Source organism: Cystoisospora suis (assembly GCF_002600585.1).
Source record: "Cystoisospora suis strain Wien I chromosome Unknown contig_2043, whole genome shotgun sequence".
Classification (NCBI taxonomy): domain Eukaryota; phylum Apicomplexa; class Conoidasida; order Eucoccidiorida; family Sarcocystidae; genus Cystoisospora; species Cystoisospora suis.
In genome coordinates, this window is record NW_027154842.1 from 40,079 (window position 1) to 52,614 (window position 12,536).

The 12,536-nt window shown below is 47.7% G+C and overlaps 1 protein-coding gene across 1 annotated transcript in view; it reads right to left on the reverse strand.

The window, feature by feature from the left end:
- Positions 1-2,978: 2,978 nt before the first annotated feature.
- The window catches only part of CSUI_004400 (uncharacterized protein), a 21,357-nt gene continuing 11,799 nt past the window's right edge, over positions 2,979-12,536 (reverse strand). The window contains exons 6-7 of the mRNA XM_068064591.1: positions 11,618-12,534; positions 2,979-11,059 (exon numbers count right to left, since the gene is read on the reverse strand). Of these exons, the coding sequence (XP_067923435.1) occupies positions 4,223-11,059; positions 11,618-12,534 (7,754 nt within the window). The 3' untranslated portion in view covers positions 2,979-4,222. The remainder of the gene's footprint in view (positions 11,060-11,617; positions 12,535-12,536) is intronic.

A 12,536-nucleotide genomic window follows, 5' to 3' on the forward strand; every position in this document is an offset into this window, starting at 1 on the left:
TTGATTACGTCATCGCCTGGGAAACGGTCTCAGTCACTCTTTCTATGGGACTCGGGGTGAAGTCGCTCTCCAGTAGTCCTCTGTGATCAGCTGAGCCTGTCTCCGACGTAAGACTGCCGCGTGAACTGTAGCGGGCTCTCTTAAAGATTCCTAAACCATATAGATTCCTCAGATAGGAGGTCTGGAACTGGCACAGCTGCAAGTAAAGAGGTTTGGCGTTCGTGTGCTACGTGACATGATTTCGACTCATCCTTCCGATTGACTGGTCGTCATGAAAACCGACTCCCCCTGATAGGGCCAGTCGCCAGAAGCAAAACAAAAGTTCTCACAAAAAAAAACTTCGACACGATTCTTCTAGAAAGGCAATGTACAGAAGAATCCGACCGAGCAAGTGCAGTCTCCACGGTTCCTCGTCATCACCTCATCGCCGGACTGGAAGGACTCCTAAGAAAAGCCCAGAAGCTTTGGTAACTTTGGTGAAAGCGCCACTTGACTTGGCAGATACCAGAGAAGAGCTGTGCCTCAGACCATGACAAAAGAGAAAGCGACCCTGCCGGTGCCACTGCAAGAAAGTGAGAGGCGACCGTCAACAGGGGCTTGTCTTAATGGCAGACTCGTGAAATTCCAAGTTGACAAGAACTCTGCAGATATATACAAAGGGGGACAACAGGTGCAAGGAGACAAAAACGATGCATGTATAGCGTGCGACAAGATGACAAGAAATGTACAGGGACTTGACAGTTCTCTGTTCTAGAGGGCGTGCAGCATGGCTCGGCTTCCGAGGACTCCGAAGGCAAAGCACCTAGAGAGGAAGAAGGTTCTATTAAGAAGCCCATGTAGGCGCGTAGGACCGTAGGAAAGAAGCGGCAAAAGGCACTCACTATTCAATCTCTTCGCCTGTTCACAAATTGTTTCTCTTGACAAGCACAGAAACTGATTGTCTAGCTAGACCACAAGGAAACCGGGACAAAGAGTTTCAAGACAGGCCAAGGAGGTACACACTGACATGGCCTACTGGTACAGGGAAAAGAACGACACCAAGAAAGAATCATGTACAGAAGAGACAGCGAAAGAAAGCAGTCGAAGTCTCTACAAGTCTCGTCCGCAAATCCAGGTCCCTTCCAAAGAAGGTTGAACCCAGCCGTTTGCTCAGCTGTGAAGGTAGAAAAGCAGAATGGCACTGAAGCGAGTCCCCGGTGGCTGTCAATTAGTCGGCATGAGCCAATCGGACGGCATCCTGTTCACTGGTACGTTGGAAAAAGATAGACCGACACGCACCGGGTTCCAGAAACGTGGAAAAGGATACGGGGCTGGCAGCGGGGAAAAAAAGATGCGGACACACCTTGGAGACCACAGAAAAGGGAGAGTGGGCTTGTCTCTCTTCCCATGTGGGAAAAGAAGGAGTTTATTCACCTCAGTCTGTTCTGCCGCTCCGAAAAGAAGGAAGTCCGTTGGGTCTGGGCATAGCGATTCCTTCTCGTATTTGAAGCAGTCTACGTGCCTCCGAGGCAAGGAAGCGCGGCAGATACCTACGGCTTTTCCCAGTCACCAAGTCGTGTTAGGATATATCAATGGAGGCGGAAGTTCCTGGCGTACAAGGAAACGCTCTTGACAAAGTGCTATCGACGTATGAGATTTGCAGATGATACAAGCCAGCTGGACGCGCAGTCAACGGGATCTACGGGACCGGACCTGTACAACACCTCGGCATTGACGTGTTGCAGGCGAATGCTCCAGTAGACCAGACGAGCTGCCATGATAGTCGGAGAAGTCCCGTCAGGATTCGACTTTCTAGCCTTGGTCGGCTTCTCTTGTCTAGCCAGGTAGTTGATGACAACGCGGTAGCCCGGTTGCCGCCTGAGTGGCGATTCGCTGGTCTATTTCGCTCGCAAGATAGTTAGTTACATAAGTCGCTCCAACCGTGCGATCGCCTAGAATTGCTTTCTGCTCACGAACATCTCATTCTTTTCGAGTCACTTGATTCTGCTCTGGCGTGCTCCGCGGATAGAAACTGAAGTGGGAAACCTCACAAGAACACCACCGTAAAGGAAAAGAGATTTCTTCTCGCCTGTGGATTCCGACTAAGACAAAGTCGAAGGGGTTTCCTGTCTACATAGCTTACCTTTTTGCCACGAAAAGGTAAGTGCCTCAATTAGAGGACAAGCTTCTCTGCCGAATGAGACGGTTACCACCAATTCTCCTGTCCTACCGTATGTACAGTCGCTGTCCAGCCGTACCTAAGCCGCATGCCTTCCGCGATCACAGGGCATCAGAAGAGAAGCGCACAACAATCAGCCATCTGCCCTTCCCTTTCGATTTCTTTCTCTCCCCAGAAGATACATTGATCCGGGAGCTGCTCCGCAGCCGTGCCACTTGGTGAACTGCATGGCATACCGTTGCTGCACAGCAGTATCGAGAGATCCTGCAAAAACAACGTTCTCCTTTTAAAGTCAGCCGGAGGTCAGATCAGATATCAGAGTCTAAAAGTTCTCATTTCTGTCACCAGGAGGGGAGTCTCCTCTTGACTTGGACAGCTCTCCTCAGTGCATCCTATTCTCGGAGAGGTTGAGTACTTGACGAGGAGACTTCCGCGTCGGGGGGAAGACGGTACACCGGCGACAAGAGGTGTAGCCCTGAATAGCTCGACATCTGGTCCACAGTCTGTTTTTCTCTTTCTGCCCGAGGTTCTGGCAACGCTTTTGTCAATGCCCTGAATTTACCACATACCTCCTCGGTGTCGAACTGTACCCGAGGCTCATACATTGTTCCTGCTCTGACCCGGTCCCGTGTCCAGTTACGTGTTCTGCCTGTGCTGTGTATAAAGCAGTCTGGTGTGGGCTGTGCGCCCAAGCTGAACTACTGGTACAAACAGACACCGACTCGGCTCACCCCGTGACTGAAATTTGCTGAAGCAGCCAAATCGTATTGGCAGTCGTGACCGTACATCTACCTGCGCAACAAACAAAAACCGTCTACCTGGCGACAGTCTCACTTCAGTCTTCTTTCATTTTTCTTTACACCTCTTCAAGACGGTTTTGGGGTGGGTGCGTGCGATTTGCCCATACTAACCTTTGTCGACTAAACGAACTTGGCGTTACTGAAGGGACCACGCTTTTAAGAAGGAAAGTTTCAGAGAACAGATCTCGACAAGCAAACCAGAAATGCACGAGTGCATCAAAAGGTGGTAGTTTCTCTTAGGCATCTTTGGCGCCCAAACCGAAACATAAGAATGATGCAATTCAGACCACCAAAACGCATAAGAAAAACACAGCTCAATGAAACTCTCTTTGGAGGTCTCATTCTCTTTTTCCGCTTTGTTTGATGCGGGGAAAATTTTCTCTGAAGACCACCCCCTCTAGTCTGTCGTTTTCCCCGTCACTCCCTCCGCCGCATACAATTGCCGTCCTAAGATACCAAGCTCTTTAGCTGGCAAAGAGACCACCCCAACACGAGTTCATGAACCCACCCAACCCAACCTTCAAAAAAACGTCAAAAGTCCCTTCTTTTTTGTGTATGTTTGACAAAAGAAAGAAACAAAACAAGGAAGGGTCCAGAAATCTGGGAGACTCCATCATCTAGGTGGAGATAAAAAAACCTCAATCTCAAGAGGACTGAGAAAAAAAACAAAGAATATGGATGCCATACAAGACAGATCACTCAGAACCGTAGACCTGCTTGATTGCTCACCCAGCTAAGCCCCGTGTGATGAATGCTTTTACCCAAAGGAACGGATACCTCCTGCCAATCAACGGATATGAAACGACTCAAGTTTTATAAGTTTCACAATGCGTTGAACAGACGAGGTATGAGACGAGAACTGAGCAGAAGAAATTCAGAGGTCCGCCCTTGATGAAGAAAGCATCTATAAAGAAGAAACTTTCTCGGTCTGGCTTCGCGCCAGTGTATGTACAGTACATTATGCAGTTCACCATGTGAGAAGAAACACGCTGACGTTGAGTGCTGTCGGAACCCCCGATGCTACATAGAATGAAAAGTTCACCTTGGAACTAGGGTAAAGAGAAAGTCCTCCATCATCGACAGACCACCCAAGAAATATGATCAGATGGACATGCTTTTACCGTGTCCCCTCCTCCCTGTCAGGTTCAGTGACCCCTCTCTTTTCTCTACAAAGTTAGTACTAGAAAGTATACATGTACAAATATCTTGATATTATGATAAACACATGAGCCGGGCGCACATTGCCACCTACCCAAAAAGACCCTTACAAATGATTATGAGTTCTGAAGGCATTAGCGTCTACAGAAACACGCTTATGTAAAGCTTTGAAAGGAATCCGAGATGATGATGACCTCTCCTGACTGCTATCTCTTCTTCCTTCAGAATTCCGTCGTGTTCCTCCCTCTTCTTGCTCCGTCTCCCTTTCCGATGACTCATCTCTCCTTCTTCGTACACTCTCATCCGATTCTTCCTCACTTCTTCCCCTCCGGCTTTTGCTTTTTGACCGAGCTTCCTTCCACTTTACTCTCATGGAGTTCATTGCCGATGTTCCTGCTAAGGCCACTGTAGCCCCAGCCACAGTCGCCGCGTGCCACAGAGCACGTCGTTTACTTCCTGTCTTTTTCCCTTTAGGAGAAACGTCGCTATCAGGTGAGCGTGTGCCCCGACCACTCCACCGGAGGTGTCGTGTCTGACCAGAGGAAGGACGAGGCTGAGGTAAGACATCTTCGCCTTGATGTCCTTGTCCATCACGACCTTGTTGACAGGATCCTTCACCATCTGAGCGAAAAAAGACTTCACCACTACTTGAAGCCTTTGTAATAACTTCTCCTTCACTACTTTCATATTCTTCCTCGTCTTCTTGATCTTCACTTCGATTCCTTTCATGTGCCCCCCCCCTTCTGTCATGAGGATGATCGTCGATGGTCACGTGTCTTTCTGAAAGGTCTTGTGCATTGAGAGAACGATGACTTACAATACTTGAATGTCTTGACCTTGCTCTCTCTGTACTTGATAATAAGATACCGCCATTTTGGTTCTTTTCAAGAAAGCCTTCCTTGTCATAGACTTCTCTTCTTCCGCCTGTCATTCCTCCTGATCCTTCTCTCCGTGACATCGAAGGATGGCTATCCCGAGACATAGATCTCCCTCTTCTTCGATCTCCGCTTAGACTTCTATGGCTCTTACCATCATTCAGTTCTTCTCCTTCTCCCTGATGATACTGATGGCGAGATCGAGTTCCAATGCTACCTACGCTTCCTCTTCTCCTAGCTAAAGTAAGACCTCGTTCTTTGATTTTCGAAAGAAACTCTCTTGGTCCTTGACTCAACCGCCGAAATCTCGCTCTCATAGTCTCTTCTCCACTCCCCGACCCTTCTCCACTAGATGTCGTTGTGACTGTCCTTGAACGGGTTCCATAAGAAGATTCCGCGTGACTTCCCGAGCTTGTCGTAACCCTCATATCAGGGTTATTCTTACGTTGTTCATAGTGATAGTAATATTTCATCTGTTCTTGTTGGATTTCTTGTTGAAGTAGTCGTCTTTCCATCTCTTGTCTTGCGCGTCGTTCTTCCTGAAGAGCTTCAATTTGTCGTCTTTGCTCTTCTAATCTTGCTAATCGACGAAGCTCGGCCTCTCCCATCCGTCTTGCATTCTCAATTTCCTCACGTAATTTCTTCTCTTTCTCTTGTGCAGCCTTCAAGAGAGCTGCAGTCTTAGCTGTGACGAGATGCCCCTCGGGTGTAAGTACAGTGAACTCCTCTCTCGGCTCTCCTTGCTGCTGCTGTCGGACACATCGACCTTCTTCTTCACCAGATGCTACGTGATCTTTCGGTACCAACTTTGTTCCCCCTGTAGAAGGTCCTCTCGTTCCTAGGACTCCTTCCCCATTATGACATGAATCTATAACACCCGTTTGTCCTCCTTCTTGTTGTAATCGTAGAGCAAAGAGATAATCTTCTTCTTCTTGTGTCTTCTGACGTTCTGATCTCTTAGTATCATCTGGCTGAGTTTTCCCGACTTCACCCGATTCAGGCGTAAGAGAGAGATTTGTTAATCCTGTGATGGCTTCCATCAAAGGTGCCTTGAGAGCACTCAGGATTCCTCCTCCTGCTCCTCCTTGTTTTCTTTGACGTGCTTGATATTCTTTCAGTTCTTCCTGTTGTCTTTGAATGATCTCTTCCGGTGCAGGCCCAAACACCGTAAAACTCTCGTTGTCTTCGTCATAACGAGAGGGGAAATCGGCTGTCTGCACATCACCACTAACACTCTGGTGTCTCTTTAGACTTCCGTAGTAGGATGCCAGTTCTCCCATATCGCCTCCATGCCGTTGACCCTTTCGCGTATGCATTTCACCAGCAGCAAAATGATGACACCCTCGTAGGTTTTTTCCATCCCCCCCTTGTTCATTCGGTTGTCTCTCTTTCGTACGACCATGTCTTCGGCTTCTCTCTTTCTGATTGGTCGTTTGAACGCCACAGTGTGACGTGAAGGCAGGGTACTGATGAATAGAAGGCCGAGAATCAGTAGTCATACCTGTGTGTATATTCTGCTGAGAAATGTTCGACATATTCATAGAGGTGCCCTGTTTGTTATCCAGAACCTGAGGTGTCATTTGTTGCTGTCGTTCACAGGGCGACGATGATGTCTTTTGAGATAATGTTGCCTCGCCTGCTTCTGAATCTTCTGCGCCAAGAGGGAGGGGTGAATCTTCTCCTCCAGAAGATGAAGAGGATGAAGAAGAGAAACTCTTAGCTGGAACTACGGTAGGCGCCACCATGTATGAATTATGCGGCATCGGCGTCAACCCGTTGTTACCACTCCCGTTAGCAGGACCACTCACAGCAGAAGAGACACTCGCTGTGAGAATATGAGAAGACGTCATATCGCCCGAGTGATGAGAATGATATTGCTGTTGCTGTGTAATCGAAGCATTCACCGAGTCGTTTCTAATCGGCGACGATACGGGTGGAGGAGTAATAGGAGAGGAAGGCGAACAACTCTTAGGTTTCATGGTGTGTGCATAGTGCTTATTCTCCTGCCCTTGAGACGTTGATCTTGATATACGATGGCATATGATCATAGAAGGCTCACGTGGACCAATCAGACTGTCTGCACTCATGACAGATCCAAAGATGGTTGATATGCTTGGGCCGTCACCTCCCACGGATACTCCTCCCAAACCTTCTCTTGACTCTGTTTGTATTCCAACAGCAAGGCTTCCTGGCCCTCGTGACGGGATAAGCCTACATCCATCAGTGTTGTTTTTCACCATGTTATAATAGCCTCCAGATGATTGGACCATATGGCCTTGGTAAGGATGAGGCTGCGAATGGTGCTGGGAATGAGGAAGAGCTTTCTGTTCTTCTCCTCTTCCAGAAGGACGTAAAGTTGGTGATTCTTCTTCAGCAAGAACAGATTGTCCTGAATGACCTCCATGCTGATGGAGATGAGAACGATTATCATTCCACTCTAGATAAGGACATCGTCTATTAGTATCATCTACCGGAGATGAATACCGTTGAGAAGATCGACTCTCTCGTACTATACCCTTGCCGCCATTCATCATCGACACGGAGGATCCCACCTCACCATTCGCATGTGGCACTGAAGGCATAGAAGCTCGTCTTCGAGGTAATTGGGAGTTTGAGCGAGAAGGAAGATACGGCAGTGCGTGTCTTTCAACCAAAGGAGGTGTAGCAGGAGCCGATTTCACGGCCAGTCTCATACCGTGAGACTGGGATGAATCTGTCGATGAACCACGTTGTCTCTCACTCCTAAACAGATCTTCCTGCCTTACACCATGTTTCTTCTGAGGGGGATAGAGAGCTTCAAAACTTGATGAACATGCTGGACTCGAGTTAACTCCTCCACTTTTGTTATCTGTCCGTGTGGAAAGCGATTCATATCCATCACAGTGATGATCAAGAGGAGAGGGACGAGAAACACCTCCTTGTTTCGAAGATGCCCTCGACTCTCCTCTATTGCTTACAATATGAGAATGATCATAATGCTGTCCATCAATCCTCGCTTCTGTTCGGAGTACCCATCCTGATGAAGACCCTCCATCTGTTCTTCTGCCATAGTCTCCTTGTTGCATACCTCCGAATTTGGAGCTCCCGGAAAGATCTCCTCTTCCTTCATTACGTCTTTCAGCCGCCTTCTGTCCCTCATGGCTTTGCGCGGTGATCATGACAGGAGAGGGCGAAGGGGCTGATGAGGTAGGTCCACATATATGACCACTAGCGCCACTCGTCCGTCCGCCTGCACCACCTGTTATAGCTCTCACAGCATTCACAGCTACATTAGCTGCTTGAGCTGCAGTCATAGCTGCCTCAACGGCATTCTCCTGACTCATTGGGGGTCCTCCCCTGGCAGATGAGAAGAGATGAGAAGAACTTACATGCATAGAAGAGGAGCCACATGTACCACCAAGTCCTTCCGAGGAATGAGTCGCCCCCGCCGGGCAAGGAAGAAGATGATTATGAACTGTAATCGTTCTTGCCAGTTGAGCCAAGCCCTCTTGTGTTCTTTCTATTTGACTAGCCTGTTGATGGAGTGGTTGTAGAGACTGACCATGCGAGCTCCTCACTTCTCCTAGCTGCTGACTGCTTGAATTCGCCGCGACAGCTGATGCTGCGGCAAGAGCAGCCATGGCCGTTGTATGCGGATGTGCATTTGAGGCGCATGCAGCTGTTGCTGCAGCAGCTCCGATGACAGCAGCTGCTGCCTGGTGGAGAGTTGGCGGGGGAGAAGGTGGTGGAGACGGCCGAGATGCTGTCGGATGATGCAGTGGTGATAAAGCGCATAAAGGTCGATGAGGATCTAATAGTGCTAATGGTCCACCCGGTGTTGATAGGTGCATGGTGTCAGTCTTGGTTGAGTGTGATTTAGTCTTTTCCTTCTTCTTATGGCTACGACTTTTTCTCTTCTTCTCTCCTGTTTTATCATTCTTTTGTCCTTCGTCTGCGGATGAGAAAGATGAAAGACTCTCAATTTCTCTTTCCGAGTCGCCTTCGGCGGCTTCTGTTGCTGTCTTCGAATCTCCCTCCTTGTCCATCACCAAACCATCAACAATTTTCTCACGATCAGGAGACAGAGGCCGAACCATGACGGGGTAAGCAACAGCTACCCCAGGAGCTGCAATGGGCATAGAAAGGAGAGGCGCCCGATCACCCTTCCTTGAGGGTGACAGAGGAATAGAAGAAGAGATCGCCTGAAGCCTAGCATCGGACTGATGTTGATGATAAGATGCAGGTGTAAGCTGGGGGCTAGGACGACAGAACTGACTGAGAAAATCTTCTATAATAGCTGTCTTTTGAGAGCCTAACTCATTAGAAGAAGCTGGGCTACACGTCTTCTTAGAAAGATCTTCGAGCCATACACAGGGAGAAGTCTTCGGTTGTGCCTTTGTCTCTGTGAGGACATCTCTTTGTTGTCCTTCTTCACAAGAACTCTCTTTATATAACCATCGAGAATGAGCTGACTTCTTCCACCCATGCACACACGGGTGACGCTCCTTAGGAGTCTTTCTATCTGTTTTCTTCGAACTCGATCCTCTATTCTTCTTTTGTGATTCCGTCGATTCAGAACTTCTTTCTTCTCTTGCTTCTTCTTCTCTACACTCCTTTCTTTCAATACTTTCCACCGCTGAACTACGTTTATCTACACTTGCTGGAGACGAATTGACAGATGATGACTGGATCGATGGACAAGCGCTTCGTAGGTCAGCAGCACTATAAATAGTAAGAGATTCTTTCACGTTTGGCACCTTCATCTCTTGTCCATCTCTTTCCTTAGTCCCATGTTGTTGATCAAGAAGAGGTAGAAACTCGGGCAGACAGGCGTGTTTTACGGTGTCATCGCTTTCTTCTTTTCTTTCTTTGTTAGCTGCTGAAGATGAAGAAAGGGAAAGAAACATATCTCTAGCACTTTCAACAGGAGTATTAAGAAAGGCTCTCAACGATTCCACCCCTGTAAAAGATTCAGCTTGCTGTCCTATAGTCACCATATCTGTTTTATGATATTCGGCTAGTGTTGTATGCACACTAGAAGGTTTCTCACGAGCATCTTCAGCGGCAAACTGAAGACGAGAAAGGTCAACTGCGGGTTGAATAGACTGCTCGTCGGTTTCGAGTGCCTTTACTGAGATATGTTTCTCTCTATCTTTCCTAAACGATGCTCTTCTATCTTGTTTTTGCACACATGGTAGTTCTTCATTCATCCCCTGTATCATCCTGGGACGACAGTAGAAATCCTTTTCCCTATCACGCTTCATTCCTCCTTCTTCAATCATCTTCAAGCCTTGTCTAGATCCAGACTTCCTTTCTTCTTCTTGTCGTTCTCCTCCTGCGACTTCCAGTTCTTGTCGTGCAGAAAGACGATCTAGGATTCTCACAATTTCTTCCTCATCTTTTGTCGAGGCCTCGCTCAGATTCATCGCAAGCGTTTTGGCTTTTTGTGCTTCTCCTACACCAGCTGCGTCTTTAATCTCATTTGAAAAGGAGACTCTCTTCTCCTTCCCTCCTTCACTCCGACTATCAGATGATCCAGCCACACTTAGAGATCGGGCCGCGCGCTCCTCACTTTCTTCACCTACTACACCAGTCAAGACTTCCCTTGAACTTCGGCTGTCTAAGCTTTCGAAGAAACTTGAACCACGTGTACGAGCAGGACGAGAAACGAATTCATTTGCTGAAGCCCCGCCTTCACCCGGACCACACCACTGAGGAGATGATCTCACGGGCAAATAGAATGAAGACGAAGAAGAAGGAGGGACCTGGGTGTCTTGAAGAGGAAAGCTCATACCTTGACTGGTGTTTGATTCACAGCGACTTGTTTCTCGAGTATCGTCTTCACTAGAAGTGACAAGATTTTCTATAGGTATGGTACATATGACGGGGCTGTTCACCTCTGAGCTGACTGTGAAGAGAGAGCGAGACAACGGAGACGTACTCGTGGAAGGAGGAGTAGGCGTAGGTGAGGATGATGATGAGAAGGAAGAAGACGACAATGGTGACCGACAGATACGGGGAACACGGAAGACGTCAGATGAACGGTCATTTGAATGTGACACGTTCGAATTAAGGTGCTCTCCGAGAGACTGTAAAGACAAAGACGGAAGGAAGGAGATAGATAGATAGAGGACAGGATAGAATAGAGAGGTGTATAAAGGTCAATCTCAAGGGGATACAGATAGAGTTTAGCATGCCTCTGCGTATGGTGCATACAGAGAAGAGAAGACACACACAAAATTTGAGCTACAAAAGAACCGAATGACTGACGTCTTGATTCTACCATAGTGTAGATGGAAGATCTGTGTGTTTACGCTACGAAGCCTGTGAAGGAGAAGTTTTCTCTATGAAAACGCGTATATGCACATCTCTCTTTCCTGAAGACCAACTACTCCTCCACGAAGACATCAGACTGTCTCCTTCTTGTTTATAGCCCAGCACAAACCCAGTCTGCCTGTGCGCAGAGAAGTGAACTGATACGATAAGTTCAAAGACAGAGAAAGAAAGAAGTTTCACTCAGGGTGTCCATCTTCCTTGGTTTCCCTGAAGAACAGACTCAACTGCAAAGAGACGACTTGGAAACAAAGGAGATCCGAAAGGCATCAAAAGATGAAGAAGCGAAGGAAGAAGAATGAGTGTGTGTTTACCTGATAAGAAACAGAATTCTTCATCATTTCTTGTAAGCGTCGGTGCTTCTCTTCTCCAGCTTCAATGGCTTGTCTTCTTTCCTGTTCGATTTGTTCCATTCTTTTCTTTTCTTCTTCAATGATTTGACGGACATTTCTTCTTCTTGTCTCTGAGCCATCTTCTTTCTCCTCAGTCTTCTCCTGCCGTACTTCAGCTGCAGAAGAGACTTCTTCATACTTCTTTGGTGGAGAAAGCTGTGCGCTAGTCATCAGCTGCCTCGCCGGCTTCTCTTTAACCTGTTCTTTCCCTATCTTGCCAGCTCCCCTGTTACTGATCGTTGTTGTCACCTTCTTGATCAAAACTGCTTCTATCTTCTTTCTTCTTTCTTCTTTTCCCAGATCAACCTTCTTCTCTACATTCATGATTCCTCTGGTAGTCGAAACTTTTTCTTCTCTCTCTACATCAACACCTGCCTTAGTCTCGTTCCTCTTTTCCTTCTCGGTTGTTTTCTCCATTTCCCTGAGTTGTCTTCTTCTCCAGTGCTCTTCTATCAGAATCTTCAGGTGTGTATGTTTCTCCTCTCCTCCGATCACCTTTTCTCGTTTCTCTCCACCTCTACACTTCTCTCCTTCCGCTGTCGCCTTCAAACTCCTCCTTGAAAAGATCGCCGCAACATCTCTTCTCTCTGTTCCTGCTCTTCCCAATGAACTCTTTGCTTCTTCTTCTCTCTCCTTTCGACTCTTCACTTCCTCTTTCCCACGCGCACCTTTCTCCTCTTCTTTCTCAACCTGGTGTGACTTCTGCACACCACCCTCGTCAACTTGTGTCCGCACAGCTTCAAGTTTCTGCAGAGCCTCTGCCTCAGCTTTCTCAATTCTTCTCTTCGCCACTTCGATGGCCTGAGAGATTAACGACGCCCTCGCTTTCTTCTCTTCAGCT